General features: G+C 43.5%; 1 protein-coding gene across 1 annotated transcript in view; it reads right to left on the bottom strand.

Annotated features, from left to right (window-relative positions):
• Window positions 1-17,067, bottom strand: part of ACO1 (aconitase 1) — a 65,676-nt gene that overhangs the window by 11,181 nt on the left and 37,428 nt on the right. Inside the window, exons 8-17 of the mRNA XM_019424186.2 lie at window positions 15,733-15,904; window positions 12,385-12,485; window positions 11,334-11,450; window positions 10,017-10,176; window positions 7,701-7,836; window positions 6,054-6,138; window positions 5,119-5,275; window positions 3,330-3,454; window positions 1,192-1,296; window positions 358-500 (exon numbers count right to left, since the gene is read on the bottom strand). Coding sequence (XP_019279731.1) covers window positions 358-500; window positions 1,192-1,296; window positions 3,330-3,454; window positions 5,119-5,275; window positions 6,054-6,138; window positions 7,701-7,836; window positions 10,017-10,176; window positions 11,334-11,450; window positions 12,385-12,485; window positions 15,733-15,904 — 1,301 coding nt within the window. The remainder of the gene's footprint in view (window positions 1-357; window positions 501-1,191; window positions 1,297-3,329; window positions 3,455-5,118; window positions 5,276-6,053; window positions 6,139-7,700; window positions 7,837-10,016; window positions 10,177-11,333; window positions 11,451-12,384; window positions 12,486-15,732; window positions 15,905-17,067) is intronic.

Below are 17,067 nucleotides of genomic sequence, written 5' to 3'. Positions count from 1 at the left end.
ATTGGCAAATGGATGTGTCAGCCACTGTTCTCAGAAATTCCTCCTCTCAACCAGGACCTGGCTACGCACCTCAGGTGACATCCCTGCTGAGTGCGACACAGGCGGAGAGCAGAGCCCATACCCTCACGGCAGCCAAGCTGGGGCGGGAACGACAGCTGGGTCTCATGGGGACATTAGAAGGAAGGTCCCCTCCCTTGCTGATGGAATCTCCCAAGGAAGCTTGGAAGCAGCAAACAGAAAGGGTGACTGTTTTTCAAGCCTCAGCGTTCAGTGAAAACCAGACTCTGATTCAAAAGAGAAATACTGGCTTCATTCATTCCATTTCTTTTAGTCTTTTTTTCCCTCACTCACACTTACCCTCTGTTAGTTAAGTAGCGAGCAGCGGGGCTGTTTCTTGCAATATTTCCAGCCGGAGAAATGTGGTCAGTTGTTACTGAATCCCCCAAATTTAACAGCACATACGCATCCACTATAGACTTAGGCGGCTGGATATCTGAAGTCTAGCAAAGCATACAGCAAGTCAGCGTTGGCCCAGGTTTGCTCCAACAAGTCACCAAGGGAGTCTCAACAGTCACAACAATGGTCTGTGGACCTGAACTAGGGGTCCTAGTTTTGTCAGGGGTACTTAGAAAAGTAAGGTGAATTTACTCAGAACACTCACATCCCACCCTTGAAGGGAGGCAAAGTTGGGCACTATTCTGTCAAAACCAACAGGGATGCAGCCATAGGTGGCATTCTTTGTGTCCACATCCACGGAGCTCAGAAGCTGAGGACACGAGAATCCCGACTTCTCCTCCCACCCTCTCCCCACCCAGGGGGTCACAGGCTCCTGGTTCATCAGTTGTAGAGAAGATCTCCCTTGATTTCTGAGTATAAGGTTTAAATAGAACAGGCCTGGGGATGTCTTCCCGGAACAGTCAGTTCCGCAGACTTTTCTGAGTCTACGTCCAGGTGGCACTGGAGCCCCAGGGTGTCTCTAACAGCCACACAGAAGCCCCAGACACAGAAGCTGTAGGCTCACTAGAGCCAAATATCCCAGCTTCTCAAGATTCTCCCAGCATCATCCGTTCGGCTTTGTACAGGTTTCAATGGAATGGGTGGACAAAGCAAGGGCACAGGGTAATAAAGTAGACTTTATAAGGAAACCATTTGGAAAACTGATTTTGTTAAACATTAAAAAAAAAGCCATACCAGGTTTTCAAAGAACGGTGGTGACTTAATGTACGTTGATTTGGGATTCCAGCAATATAGCTTATCCGAGGGGGCTGCTAAGGCATTCCAGCTTTCATTCACAGTCTTTAAAAAAATACAAAAAGATAAAAGAAAGAAAAGCAAATCGAATCACATTCCATTCTAAGGAATATTTAACACGTAAGCAAAAAATGAATGTTCTAAGAGTATAATAAAAACCATCCTTAGCATAACACTGAGTACACCAAGTGAAATACATCAGAGAAAGATAAATACCATGGTTTCACTTGTACGTGGCACCTAAAAAACAAATCAAATGAACAAACCAACAGAAAAAGCAGAAGCAGACTGATACACACAGAGAAGTAACTGATGGTTGCCGGAGGGGAGGGGAGGTGAAAGGATGGGCAGAAAGGGGTGAAAGGGGTTGGGGGGTATAGGCTCCAAGTCATGGAATGCATGAGCCATGGGGATGAAAGGCACAGCACGGGGAACATAGTCAGTGGTATCGTAACAGTGATGAACGGGGATGCAGGGTAGCTACACTTGTGGTGAGCAATGAGATGTACGGGGCCTGAAACTAACGTAATTGTGTGTCAACTCCACTTCGATACAACAAACCCCAAAACAGTTCTTATTCCAGCCATACAAAAGAGTTCCTTTATACTAAGACAATGTCATGGCAAATAACTTAAAAATACATATGCACTGTGACAGGAAGCCCCTAAGATGGCTCCAAGGACTTGCCCCCACCTTTCTGGCATTCACACCCTTAAGCCATCCCCTCCTGCTGAGTGTGGGCTGAACCCAGTGACTAATTTCCAAGATTGGGTTATAAAGAGACTCGGCCTTCTGTCTCTCTCTCCCTTTCTTGCTTGCTCTGATGGAAGTCAGTACCATGCTGTGAGCTATGAAGAGACCCACTGGCAAGGCAATGAGGGGGGCCTCCAGCTAACTGTAGGCAGGGACCTGAGGCCCTCAGCCCAACAGCCTGTGAGGCACATTATCCTCCCACAACCATGTGAGTGGCCTTAGAAGGGGGTCTTCCCCCAGCTGAGCCTTCAGATGAGCTGCAGCCCCAGATGACACCTTGGCTGGAGCCTTGTGAAGGCAGAGGCACCCGGCTAAGCCACACTTGGATTTCTGATCCACAGAAACTGTAAGATAATAAATGCTGTTTTAACCCACTAAGTTTTAGGATAAATTGTTGGGCAGCAACAGAAAACTAATCCATATACAAAGTATTAACTTAAGAAGCAATAATTCAGACTGTACCAAAGGGGAAATTATTTACTCTCTGAAAATTTGGGGAAGTGGACATCTAGGTCACACGGACACTGGATAGCAAATGACAGCTGCTATGCATTAAAATCAACTTGAATGTCTCCACAGGGTCATTACCTCAGCCTTTGGAGAAATGCGTTCAACCCAACGCCCAACAAACTTGCTCATAACCACTTCCCAATGTGCAACTCGTGGGAGGGCACGGTGCATGAATATGACCCCCCATTTGACCCTTCTCCCCAGACAGTCTGCTCTGTTATTTCAAACCCAAGCCCCAGTCAGCACTCCCTAAGGTACCCAACCACAGAAAGCAGAGAAAGAATAACATTCAAGGGTCTCCGAAAATGATACTGAGCCCCACACATTTTCTCCCTGTTTGTAAACTGCACAAAAAGTTTTATTTATTTCAGTAGTTTGGGGCTTTTTACTGAATGAGTTTAAAAAATTTTTTTAAGCATCCAAATAATTCTGAGGGTGCATTACACCTCTACCTCAGTGACAAATTCTAGTAGACATCACGGATCCTCAACCACAGTTGACACAATACCCAGGGTGTCTGAGGAGGGGGTGGGTTCGGGCAAGCTGGCTAGGAATCACACACAACCTAAGGCCTCTCTTCCCGAGGCTACTGCCAAAGCTGGGGCCTTGAGCAAATCTGGGAACATCTGGGGAGTGTGCGGTTTTGTAAAAATGTGAGTCTCAGGAGAAACGACTGAGAACCACTCCCCTGGTTATCTTTAGAAGTAAATGTTACTCTCCATAGCTTCCACTCCATCAGCCTCAAGGTCTGCAGAGAGGCCACAAAGGAACGGCTTTCCCCTAAACGTGTAGGGGCAGGGTGGGGGGGACCTCACCTCTATTTTCTGGTAGACCTCCTTAAACATCCCAGGGATTACGTACTGACGCTCCACCGCCTGGATCTCGTCTCTGGTTGGCCAGATGTCTTTCAGAAATACCTGTTGTCCCTTTGCATTTACTCCTGGGGGAAAAAAAGTTTATTAGAGAAAAACTGAATTTAATACCCCATTTTCATTATCACATACAGTCAAATCCCGTTCTCCGTGGTAGCAATATTCTGTAAAATCCATGCAAACACTGAGTAGTGAAGACTCAGTCGCTGCCCCCAGGGGATGTGGGTTAGGCCCCTGAGGGCCTCGAGCCTAACGTTTTCGGCAACGATCAATACATAATCTTGCTTTACATGTGCTTCTGCTTAAAGACACCCTATCTAATATATTTTGTTGATGCGTTTACACTGAAGTCACAGCCAGCAACACGATAACTCTTGCCTGAACTAAGTCTACCTCCCACGAGGCACACCCCAGCCTTCTCGGGCTTACGTATACTAGACAGCACTTTGGCACTACGCTTGGGGACTATTTTTAAAAGTGCAATCACCAAAACCACAAAAATGTGGGAAAACATGGCACTACACAGAGCATGAACAGGATACTTGCTGACAGTAGGAGTGCTGAAACAAGAAGGTGGAACCCTGCCTAGTTTGGATGCAGCTGAGAACACGCTCGTTGAGTGACTCAAAGCTGTCACCCCTCTGTGTGTGTCTGCAAATGACCTTGGAGGCAAGGTGAGTATTGATTTGGGGGTTAAAATACATTTTGGTGAATAAGCAAATCTGCAATATCAAATCTACCATATAATGAGGATCAATTATAGCTCTAGTTTTGATTTCCAAAAAGTTAATTTAAGGGGCACTGTTTTCACATTATTTAATCTACTCAGAACAGATTGGGGAAGGCACAGCAAAACCACCAGAGGAAAGGAAACACAGCATCATTTGTCCGAATTTGGGGAAGGTGAACTGTGTGAGATGTGTTTCCACAGAGTATATGTTAAAACAGTGCCTATCGTTAGATAAAAGCAGGAGCTAGAAAGAGAAGAACTAGGGAAGAAGCCAGAATAGCATGCTCTCTATGCCTTTTTGTATTTCTTTCCTTTTAAAATTTTTGTTTTATTTTTTATTTTTTTAAATTATTTTTTAATGTTATGTTTTTTGAGAGACAGAGTGCGAGCAGGGGAGGGGCAGAGAGAAAGGGAGACACCAAATCTGAAGCAGGCTCCAGGCTTCCAGCTGTCAGCACAGAGCCCGACAGGGGCTTAACCTCACAAATTGCGAGATCATGACTTGAGCCGAAGTCGGATGCTCAACTGACTGAGCCACCCAGGAGCCCTTTTTTTTTTTTTTTTTAAAGTTTTATTTATCTATTTATTTTGAGAGGTAGACAGAGAGGGAGAGTGAATGAGCAGAAGAAGGGCAGAGAGAGAGATGGAGAGAGAGAAAATCCTAAGCAGGCTCTGCAGTGTTAGCACGGAGCCTGTGTGTAACTCATGAACCTGAGATCTTGACCTGAGCCAAAATCAAAAGTTGGCTGCTTAACCGACTGAGCCACCCAGGTGCCCCTTATTTCTTTCCTTTTGTTATCTCTGTCCTTCAGTTAATTCTTGTGTATTTCAGGTAGGTCTTCCCTGTGTGTGAGGGAATAAAGAAAAGACTCCTTCTCATCTTTGTTAGTTCTTTGCCTCATTAATTATTAATGAAAGCAGTTATTTTCCTCCAATAAGATTTTCAGATTCACTGGGAAAAAAATCAAACAAACAAATGTAACCACACAAACGAAATCTTACCCAGTGGCTCTTTCTCAAAGTTGATCCTGATGGTCCCAGCAATTGCATATGCTATCACTAAGGGCGGAGAGGCTAAGTAGTTGGCCCGGGTATTGGGGTGGACTCGACCTTCAAAATTCCTGTTCCCAGATAGTACTCCAACAGCTACAAGGTCTCCCTGTGTCCGGCAAGAGAAAAGTCAGTTCACGCAGAGAAGAGGTTGCCTGGACTTTTTGTCTCAGACCACCTGCTAAAGTTTCCCATCAATGGAGGAGGCTCCTTAAACCCTTCTTTCACTTGGTCCCCTGGGTGTGGGGAAAAGAACATGCACGGCTGTCCCTGGGGAGACACTCTGGGTCAAAAGACACAGAGAGACATGGTTTCTGGTCATGAGAAACTCCCAGGTCAGTCAGAAGGCAGCATCCTGGTTACTTTGCCGCCTGGGGCCTGAGAACAGGAGGGAAAGTCTGTAACAGTTGAAAGCTCAAGGAAGCCACACTGACCTATGTTTGCAAAGCAAACCAAATAGTGTTTCTCAAAGCTACAGAATTTACAGAACAAAAATCAAACCAATGCAACTTAGTTTTGATTTGTTTGCATGGAGCCCTGACTCCGAGCCAGTTTTCAGATTACCAGGAACACACAGTTCTGGAGCTGTCTGCAGTCAACACCAGCACCGACCGGGCACTTGTGTGCCGGCACCACTCAAAGTCCGGCATGTCCATTATCACCTCCGTGCTCGCAGCACGTACTATTATCATCTCCAATTTACGGCTGAGAAATGTGCCGCACAAGGTAGACAGCTGTGGTAAGGCTGGCTTGCCCCCGAAGACCGTACGTGCAACGGCATCCATTCCCTGCTTCCCCGGACCTTCCTGAGACGACCGGCATTTTGGTCGCACATCTTATGAAAGGAGACAACAGCTCTGAAGCCCCACAGGCTCCTCTGCACTTACCTGGGTGATGGCGTCTACCACAGCTTCGGGTAAGGGCCCACTGTTGCCAATGCAGGTCATGCAACCGTAGCCGACCACATCAAACCTAGGTGCCGGGAGAGAAGCACGGGTGCGCAATGATTCTCAGCGAGCCTCTCTGCTGATGACAGGTCTAGAGACTACTGATTTAAGGAGAACAGCAGCACATGGAGTAAGTTTAGCACTGTCTCTAGAAAGCTTTCATTCTCAGGAGCATTTTATTTAAAAAAAAAATTTTTTTTAACGTTTATTTTTGAGACAGGGAGAGACAGCATGAATGGGGGAGGGTCAGAGAGAGAGGGAGACACAGAATGTGAAGCAGGCTCCAGGCTCTGAGCTGTCAGCACAGAGCCTGATGCAGGGCTTGAACTTATGGACCGCGAAATCATGACCTGAGCCAAAGTCGGATGGTTAACTGACTGAGCCACCCAGGCGCCCCTCTCAGGAGCATTTTAAAGGTGTTTTTGTTTTTGTTTTAATCTTAAGCACAATCTAACCCCCCAACACGGGGCTCGAACATGACCCCAAGATTAAGAGTCAACATGTGACTGACCAACCAGGTAGAGCATTTTAATATACTATTCATCCATTCGAGATCATTGAATTAAAGTCTTTTTTGAGGGGCTCCTGGGGGGCTCAGTTGGTCGAGCATCTGACTCTTGATTTCAGCTCAGGTCACACGATCTCACAGTTTATGGCATCATGCCCCATGTTAGGCTCTGTGCTGACATCACAGAGCTTCCTCGGGATTCCTTGTTGCTCTCTGTCCCCCCGCCCCCTGCTTGCTCTTTCTCTCTCTCTCAAATAAAACTAAAATAAAATAAATTCTTTTTCGAGTAAATTGTAAAAAGGAGTTCAACTAAATGATCTAGACTTTTTTTAAAAAAATGTTTATTTGTTTTTGAGAGAGAGAGTGAGAGAGAGAGAGAGAGAGACAGAGCATGAGTGGGGGAGGGGCAGAGAGAGAGGGAGACACACAATCTGAAGCAGGCTCCAGGCTCTGAGCTGTCAGCACAGACCCTGACATGGGGTTCAAAACCATGAACCATGAGAGAATGATCTAGATTTTTTAAAAGTTGAAATCACATATGCCATTTAATTTCTGTATTTACTACTCTGTATAATCCCAAGGACTTTGACTTTAATGAGATACATGGATAAAATCTTTCTCATCCAAATTAGGAACAGTGGGCAAACTGGAGGAATTGTATTTGGTAACAAATGACTAGTTTACACCAAGGAATTAAAACATTTTTAGTCCTGGTAAGTAAGTATTTTCATACCTAAGGGCAGTCTCTCAGGTGCAGAGCCAATGTTAGCCCACAGCATACCTCTGTCAATTGAGAAATGGCAGCCTCTCCTCTAGAAGGATGCAGTGTCATAGCAAAGCCACAGGCTTGATTTCAGTCCTGCTTTGCCCTTATAGGCACCCTTGTATGATGAACAACCAGCACAAGTGTCCACACGAGGGCCCTACTCTGTTGGAATGTAAGGGCTGAAGTCTACTCACCTTCTGACAAGACTAATTAGATACCATCAGATAGGCTGACGTGTTACAAGGTGACACCGTAAGATACATGTGGAACAAAATACAACAAAAGCAATGTGTAAAAGAAAATTCTTCCTCACCCAAGCTGTGACAGGTAAGGCATGACACCACTTTCTCTCAGGTAGTAGGTGACCACACCGCTTCCAGGAGACAGGCTAGTTTTGATGTAAGGCTTCACGTGCAGGCCGGCATTCACAGCTTTCTTTGCTAACAATCCTGTGAAATAGTGAACACCAACATTGGGTAGGGTGGCCACCTAGCCTAGCTGCCAGGGACAGTTCAGCAAGGAGACTGGTCCTTCCGTCTGCATTTCCTGCCACCGCCTGACAAAGCCCCATTCATGGTGCTTTCTAGTTCTGCTGCCTAGCAGAAATCAAAAGCTCACTGGCCCAAAGTCATTTACACGTATGCAGTAAACTCAAAATTAGTCATGAAAACGAAGAAAGAGATGGGCTTTTTTTTTTTTTTTAAAGAAGTAAACTTAAAAATGTTCAGGAATATATTACAGAATAAGTTTTTAACTTTTGGAGGGAAAGCAATCCTTCTAATTACGTTTTATTTGGATGAAAATTATAATTGGAAGGGCCCCTTTTTTTTTTTTTTTTTAATTTTTTTTTTCAATGTTTTTTATTTATTTTTGGGACAGAGAGAGACAGAGCATGAACGGGGGAGGGGCAGAGAGAGAGGGAGACACAGAATCGGAAACAGGCTCCAGGCTCCGAGCCATCAGCCCAGAGCCTGACGCGGGGCTCGAACTCACGGACCGCGAGATCGTGACCTGGCTGAAGTCGGACGCTTAACCGACTGCGCCACCCAGGCGCCCCTGGAAGGGCCCTTTTTAAAGGGATATGAATTGTGTACTGGTAGGTGAGGAATACAGTCTAGAGTAAAAATCTAGTCCTCAGATATTTTTTTTTTTAAAGCAGAAAATCACCAGCTCTAGGCCCCTGGATTTTTGGCAAGTAACAGAGACCATTACTGGGGCACTGGGTGCTCTCTTAGGAACATCTCATAGAATTTGGAAAGAAATGAGGAGTGGGGGTCAAAAGACACAAAAAGCTACAGACAAGCTGGTGACTTGTCTTAAGGAAATTTGTTCGATCCAGACAACAAAGGCTTAGGTGTCCAGAGAAGAATTCTTGGACAAAGGTTTTCCTTACGTACTTGTGCACTTTAAAAAGAAAGAACTCTGTGATGACCTTGGTCTTTGGACACAACAGGAACTCTTGGGAATGATAAAAAACAACTGGAAACTAAAGAGCTTTCCTTTTTAAAAAAAAAAAAAAAGTTTTATTATTTTTAAAAATTTACATCCAAATTAGCATATAGTGCAACAATGATTTCAGGAGTGCAACAATGATTTCAACTCCTCCAGTAACCCTGAGTTTGTTCTCCATATTTATGAGTCTCTTCTGTTTTGTCCCCCTCCTTGTTTTTATATTATTTTTGCTTCCCTTCCCTTATGTTCATCTGTTTTGTCTCTTAAAGTCCTCATATGAGTGAAGTCATATGATATTTGTCTTTCTCTAATTTCACTTAGCATAATACCCTCCAGTTCCATCCACGTAGTCGCAAATGGCAAGACTTCATTTTTTGATTGCTGAGTAATACTCCATTGTGTATATAAACCGTATCTTCTTTATCCATTCATCCATCAGTGGACATTTGGGCTCTTTCCATACTTTGGCTATTGTTGAGAGTGCTGCTATAAACATTGGGGTGCATGTGTCCCCTCGAAACAGCACACCTGTATCCCTTGGACAAATACCTAATAGTGCAATTGCTGGGTCGTAGGGTAGTTCTATTTTTAGTTTTCTGAGGAACCTCCATACTGTTTTCCAGAGTGGCTGCACCAGCTTGCATTCCCACTAAAGAGCCTTCTATTAATTAAACTCTGTATGTCAATATTAACTGCTTAACCAGAATTGCCTAAAAGACCAGGAAGTTTTATCAACCAGTGCCCTGTGCCCTAAGTCAGATGCACCTGACAGCACTTCAAAGACAGACGAAGTCTACTGTATGAAAAGGCCCAATAGGGGTTTTACAGAGACTAGTCTGTGATATTGATATGAAAACAGGTTTTGTTTTTGTTTTTCCTTCTAGAATCTAACACAAGATTCTAAGCTTTACTAAAAATTCATCTTTTTTTTTTTTTTTTGGCTTTCTTCTACTTATTTTCTGTGTTAATCCTAAAGACTAGTACGCATTATGTATTCTACTTTAAATACTTGGCTTTGGACACTAGTTACTGTGTAAACACTTTTGGGCCAATAAATCTCTGCCTTGGTAAAAGACAACGTTTGGACATGTAGAACTGTTAAGCCCCTGGGTCGTGTCTTGAAAGATTTCCACCCACACGTCCACATGACCATGGGGACCAATTCAAATGCACTCACCTGCCCCCAACATCACCGATGGATTACTGGTGTTTGTGCAGCTAGTAATGGCAGCAATGACCACGGAACCATGAGTGAGAGTGAATTCACTATTATTATATATAAATGTTTTATGGTCATTATGATGGTCCAGAGCAACCTGGAATCCTTTAAACCCTTGCTATGGGGAGAGAGAAAAAAAAAAAAAAAAGAAGTTCTAAGTTTCCATCATATTAGAATCAGTGGCCTTGGTTCCTATCCATTAAACTCTACAATGATGTCATTGAGTTAATCAGACGAACTTGAAACTAAATTTGTAGCTTTAGCATTTCCATTTTTGAGATGAGAAGGAAGTAAATATTAATAGGACTTCAAAGTAGATCAAGATTCAGAAATTATGACTGCCTTTTATAAATATTTAAAAACAATAAAGAGAACTTTAATTTTTCTCTAGCATTTCAGAGTTCACTAGCTGACATACTTATGTTTTGTTGAAAATTGCTTTTAAAATTATGGTTACCAAAGTATTTCTTTTTCTTCTAAAGTGAGAACTTTTCACTGTGTGTATATATATATATATATATATATATATATATATATATATATATACATTTTGGTCAGATTCAACTAATCATGATCAATAAGGCAAATAAAGTACAGCTGAACATTTGGTTTAATGCTGGTGGCTCAAGGATAAAACCCACCACATACCGTAATCATCATGTGGGGAGATGTTCATTGAAAATCTGCATACAAGATGTTATGCTGGGTACTTTGTGGGATACAAAGGTGATTCTGACACAAATCCTATACTCAAAACATACAGTCCAACAAGGGACATCCAATAAGGGAAATGTAAAGGACCAGCAATGTAGGTTTAAGAACATGGATGCCATCTCAGACCAAGTGCCAGAAGTTCAAATGATGACTTTCTGCTATGGGATGTGAGGCCATGCTATGGAGGGGCTGATAGATTAGGACATGCACAGAGGGTGAAGACGGATGCATGTGGGTGGAGGCAGGGCATGAACAAGAAGTAAAATGGCCAGAAAAGCTTGGGCAAGTCGAGTAGACAGTGTCGTGAGAGTCATATGAAAAGCAGATATGCTTTTAAAAACGCGGGATGAGTTGTGTTCACAGGTGGTCAAGTGCTCTTAGGAAGTTGTGTGGCTCTTGGCTAATGGGAGAGGCACTGAGGACTTCAGGATGGAGAAGGAACGCCCTCAGAGTCAGGCTTCAGGAAGCTTCCTCATTAGAGGGTGAAAAGCAGCGTGGGCACTAAGAGATCGGGCACGGGGCAGGGTTGGGGAGACTTCCACCTGCCTTCCTGGACCCTACCTTGGCTCCAAGGCAGCTCTCAAAGTCCTTTTTCATGTCCGTCACAGCGACTTTGTCCTGAGGCCTTTTTGGTCCACTGCAGCAAGGCACAACTGTTCTCAAGTTCAATTCTACAACCTGTCCACCCAAAAGAGAAGGGACTCAGGCGCGGACGCTGTACCTCAGAGAAAACACTCCGGTTGTGTCAGACAATTTATAACACCACAGCTACAAAACCAAACAAACTAAACCACCACATTCATAAGCAAGGAGTCAATGTTCTTTTTAATACTTAAAGAATGAGTTTCCGAAGATCAAGATGGACACGTAAGTGGTGCGGGACAGGCGGGAAGACTTGTCACCTCTCAGGATGACCAGGGTGGGCGCTGTAGCTGCTGGCTGGTGTCTTTTATGCATCCACCTTTCCAAAGCAGCTCCTACACTCTTTTTAAGGCTTAGCTTAGTTTGAGATGGGTTTATTCTAAAATGATACATACACCATTGTGCTTTTTGCTAAAATGAATTGGTAGGATGCGGCCACTCAGTCATCAATGCCAGGAAATGGGCCTTGGTCTAAGTGCATATTTCCTTCTCTCAGTGTACTATGAAACAAAACCAGGGGCCTGTATCCAGGTTACCCTCCGGGCTTTCTTGAAAAGAAAAATTGGGAATCGGTTTGCACCTGAGAAAATGAATGAAGAAAATGAATGGATAAATCAGAACTAATTGCTACACTTGACCTCCATTTCTTTTCCATCTATAATAACAATGAGCTTAGCCTTTAAACAGCCTTACTCCCTCTGGCAAAGGCCTTCTTCAAAGGTTTTCCACCTTAGAGGAGTAAATGGGTAGGTCAGAAAGGGGGCGCACACTCAGCCTAATGGAAGAAGTTATTTTATGTTTACAATTCCTTATCTTTTTGATTTTTTTCAGCCTTTTAACATGTTCTTCTGTGATGACTTGGCAGTGACTAATATCCTACAAGTACACCTCCTAAGAAAAAAACACACACGACTGAAATCACAGGCTCAAGGAAGAGGAAACACACACTTGGTGAAAGGTGCTCTCATACCTGGGCAAACTCTGGGTCTTGAGAGAGGTTACTGAAATCCCGAAACATTCCTACAGCTTGAAGATACTTTTTCATTTGCTTTACTTTTTCTTCATCACGACCTAAGTGGGCATTTTAAGAAATAACAAGTAACAGGTGTTAATATTTCCTGGTGAAACTAAAGCCTCCGCCAGCAATTAGAGAAGTCAGGTGCATCACACACACACACACACACACACACACACACACACACACACACACCACACACACACACACCACACACACACACACACACACACCACACACACACACACACACCACACACACACACACACACACACACACACACACACACACACACACACACACACACACACACACCCCAAAAGCTTTGCTTCGATTTCAACATTCAGTCTAACGTTTTGACTCTCTGGGTGATGCTGCTGTTTATCAGGGGCCATGAACTGATCTGGACTATGTGCTGAAGAAGATTCTAGTCCTATCTGTAAGTACTCTCCTCTCTTTGGTCACTGTCCTTCATTCAGAGGACCTAAGGCTTAGTTAACTGTTAAAGCACACCGAAGCCTCTGCCTTCAAGTGACCAGACTCAGCACTCCACATTATTCTTGTGAAAATAGCAATCCTCTCAAGCTGCCACCAGCTCTGAGCACTTCGCGTCTGCCCAGCACTATGTGCTAAACATTTTAAATGTGTCATCTCCATCTCTAATGAGACAAGTTCTAGATAAGGAAATAGTGGCTCAAGACTCCAAAGTCCCAAGTCTTAACTCCTAATGGAATATGACCCTCAATGCTCAGCTGTATCTTTTTTTCTTTTCTTTTTTTTTTTAACATTTTATTTTCAAGTAATTTCTACACCCAACATGGGGCTCCAACTTACAACCCCGAGATCAAGAGTCACATGCTCTACCGATGAGCCAGCCAGGTGCCTCTCTGCTGTTTTATCTAGATCCTGACTGTAGATGACAATATTCACGGAGCAATACCCAATGGGCACACATTCCACTCATTTCTCTGACAGTTAAGTAAGACTGTTTGAGAGCTTGATTCTTGGACCATGACAGATGAGCCTGTTTATTTGCCTGTTTGTTTTAGCTGGATTGTAAAAGTTACCCGCTTTCAGCCTGGACCTCTTAAAAGATGGCTGAGCTTCATTAATGTATGTATCTATCACGTTTGGTACAACCCAGCCATCCTCTTCCGAAGATGCACAGAAGAAAATTCTCTTAGCTTTCAGCGTGAGAAAGGGCTCTACTTCTCTGAAGCAGTATGTTTGTTTCAATGCACTAGATGTGGCAAATTTGGTGCCAGATCACTAAGCAGCTTGGTGGCCACCTCTACAGCCACAGAAATGAATCTGATCTCTGGGTGTATTTTGCAGCTTTCCCCTCTTTTTCCTCCCCGTCAACCCTCCCCTTCTCTCGGTCAATTCCCTCAACCATTTCTTCTGTTCTTTTATTTCTACCTCTTTTTCACTTCAACTTTTTGGGGAGTAAGGGAGATCTCAATCAATTTCAATACGGTTATATGTAATAAAAACATTTTAAAAAGACCACTTTTTATCACAATATTAACTACTTCCAGAGGGTTTTCCTCAGGACAATCAGGGAGAAGACCTGGATGAAACTTGAAGTCTGTAAACATCTCACAAACCCTCATGATGAGGTGTGTGTGCATTTGCCCCGTCCTTGCGTTTGCCTTTACCTTGACTAGCCTTTACTTTTGATGCCTGCTGTTCCTGATATCTCAAAAGGAACATCAGCCATTAGAACCTTTCAATAGTAAACACTGGATACTGATGAGAAGGCCCAAGTCTGTCCGTTCTTTTCTCCTTAATAACTCAGTTGTAATTTTAAAAGTCATTTGGGGGGTGCCTGGATGGCTCAGTCGGTTAAGGCGTCTGACTTCAGCTCAGGTCATGATCTCATGGTTTGTGGGTTCGAGCCCTGCATCGGGCTCTGTGCTGACAGCTCAGAGCCTGGAGCCTGCTTCGGATTCTGTGTCTCCTTCTCTCTCTGCCCCTCCCCGGCTCGTGCTCTCTCTGTCTCTCTCAAAAATAAATAAACACTAAAAAATGTTTAAAAAAAAAAAGCCATTTGGAAAACAAAAGGTCCCTTCCACCTCTGCCACATAGGATGAGCCATCAAAAATAAAATTGTTTCATGTGATCTTCTTGCTCAAAATGACCCGGTGGCTTCCTAGAACATTTAGAATTTAAAATAAATTTCTAACTGTCCACTATGGCCTGCAAGCCCCTGTGTGGATCTGGTCCCTGACCTCCCCTCCCATGGCCTTCACCCTGGGCTCCAGCCGCAAAGGCCCCCCCACTCCCTTGGCTGTTATCTGAACACACGGAGACCGTCCCGTCTTGAGTTGCTGTACTTGGGTTCCTCTGTCTGGAAAATGCCTCCTCCACCACTTCCCACTGCTTGTCCCCCACTTAAGCATCTCTTCAAACTGCTTTCAGGAGCCCTGGCTGACCTTCCTATATATAAATTAGCACCCTTCAGCTACTCCAACCACCTCCCCTGCCTTCTTCCTCATTCTCTTATATACATATGTATGCATTTATTTATTTGTTCACGCCTGTCTCCCTCACTGGAATGGAAACTCCACCAGGGCAGAGACATTATGTTGGTCACTGCTGTATCTCTGACACCTAGATCAGATGTTGATAATGTGTTAAATAAATGACTGAATATTTTAAAAATAAATTTGAAAAATTAAAAAAAAAACAAAAAACCTTTCTCCAAGTTCAAGTCAAATCTCTAAACAAATACATACAGAGTCAAGAAACCGCCAACATTTCAAGATGCCCTCACATGCGGTCTTTCATTTTACCTTTGGGACAGCCCAGACAGAGGTGTCCTGGAATGCTGTCCTGTTTGGAGCCTCAGCTTTGGATTCTAGCTCCATTACTTATTGGCTTTGGATATATACCCTACATCTCTCTCTGATCCTCAGTCTTCTCTCCGATTAGTTTAATGAACTCATCTATCAATCCACCCCAGATCTGTGAAGAGGGTGAGAGCAAATACATAGCAAGTGCCCAGCACACGACAGCTGTTCTCATTACTAAGATCCCTTGTTTCCTGTCAAATAACTAGAAGTAGAGACCAGCATGCATAACTTGGATTCCAGAACACCTGAGCTCTTTCTACTGGCCATACAGTGTCTGTCTCATATCTTCTGAAATCCCAACAACCATTCTGACTCTACAGAGAAAAGGAGAAACACCGTAAGTCTGACCCTGTGCACTCCAAGGGACAGAGGCATAAGGCAGTTCTCCAATCCCCAGAGTTCTATGAAACTTTACGAAGGGCTTCTGCCTTCGCGGTTCTGCACTTACCTGTCTGCACCAGGTACTTGATACTAACTTCATCAACTGGGAAAAACGCAGCAGTCGCCCCGTACTCTGGACACATGTTCGCAATAGTAGCTCGGTCGGCAATGGACAATTGGGCTACTCCCGGCCCGAAGAACTCGACAAATTTGCCCACTACCCCAACCTGACGCAGGTGCTAGGCAGCAAAACAATAGAAAAGTCTGAGACTTGACAGCCCACATTTAAAATGCAGAACTAGCTCCTTACAATTCTTATAAACTAGCCTGGTACGTAAACACAAACAATGAAGTGGCCCAACACATTTTTGATTACTCTAAGAAATAAAATTTAAAAAGTAATGTTAACTATATACAGTGTGGAATCTTGGATTGAATCCTGGAACAGAAAAGGGTCATTACTGAAAACACTGGTGAAGTTACTTGTTTCATTAGCAGTGTTGGACCCACATTCTTCATTTTGATTTCATGTACCGTGGTTATGTGAGATGTTAACATCTGGGGCAGTTGGAAGAAAGGTAACAGAAACTCCCTGTATTCTTTACATCAACTCTCCTGTAAATCTAAATGATGTCTACACTGAAAACTATAGCAAGCTTATGAAAGAGATTGAAGAAGACACAAAAAAATGGAAAAATATTCCATGCTCCTGGATAGGAAGAACAGATATTGTTAAAATGTCAATACTACCCAAAGCAATCTACATATTCAATGTAATCCCTATCAAAATAACACCAGCATTCTTCACAGAGCTAGAACAAACAATCCTAAAATTTGTATGGAACTAGAAAAGACCCCGAATAGCCAAAGCAATCTTGAAAAAGAAAACCAAAGCTGGAGGCATCAAAATCCCAGACTTCAAGTTGTATTACAAAGCTGTAATCAAGACAGTATGGTACTGGCACAAAAACAGACACTCAGATCAATGGAACAGAATAGAGAACCCAGAAATGGACCCACAAACCTATGGCCAACTAATCTTTGACAAAGCAGGAAAGACAGTCTCTTTAGCAAGTGGTGCTGGGAAAATTGGACAGCGACATGCAAAAGAATGAACCTGGACCACTTTCTTACACCATTCACAAAAATAAACTCAAAATGGATGAAAGAGCTAAACGTAAGACAGGAAGCCATCAAAATCCTCGAGGAGAAAGCAGGCAAAAACCTCTTTGACCCTGGCTGCAGCAACTTCTTACTCAACACGTCTCCAGAGGCAAGGGGAACAAAAGCAAAAATGAACTATTGGGACCTCATCAAATAAAAAGCTTCTGTACAGTGAAGGAAACAATCAGCAAAACTAAAAGGCAACCGACAGAACGGGAGAAGGTACTTGCAAATGACA

This window comes from Panthera pardus, unplaced genomic scaffold (assembly GCF_024362965.1).
Source record: "Panthera pardus isolate Hobbes unplaced genomic scaffold, ASM2436296v1 HiC_scaffold_20, whole genome shotgun sequence".
In the NCBI taxonomy this organism is placed as follows: Eukaryota; Metazoa; Chordata; class Mammalia; order Carnivora; family Felidae; genus Panthera; species Panthera pardus.
Note: the sequence above shows the minus strand (reverse complement) of the source record. Positions and strands in the feature narration are given on the sequence as shown.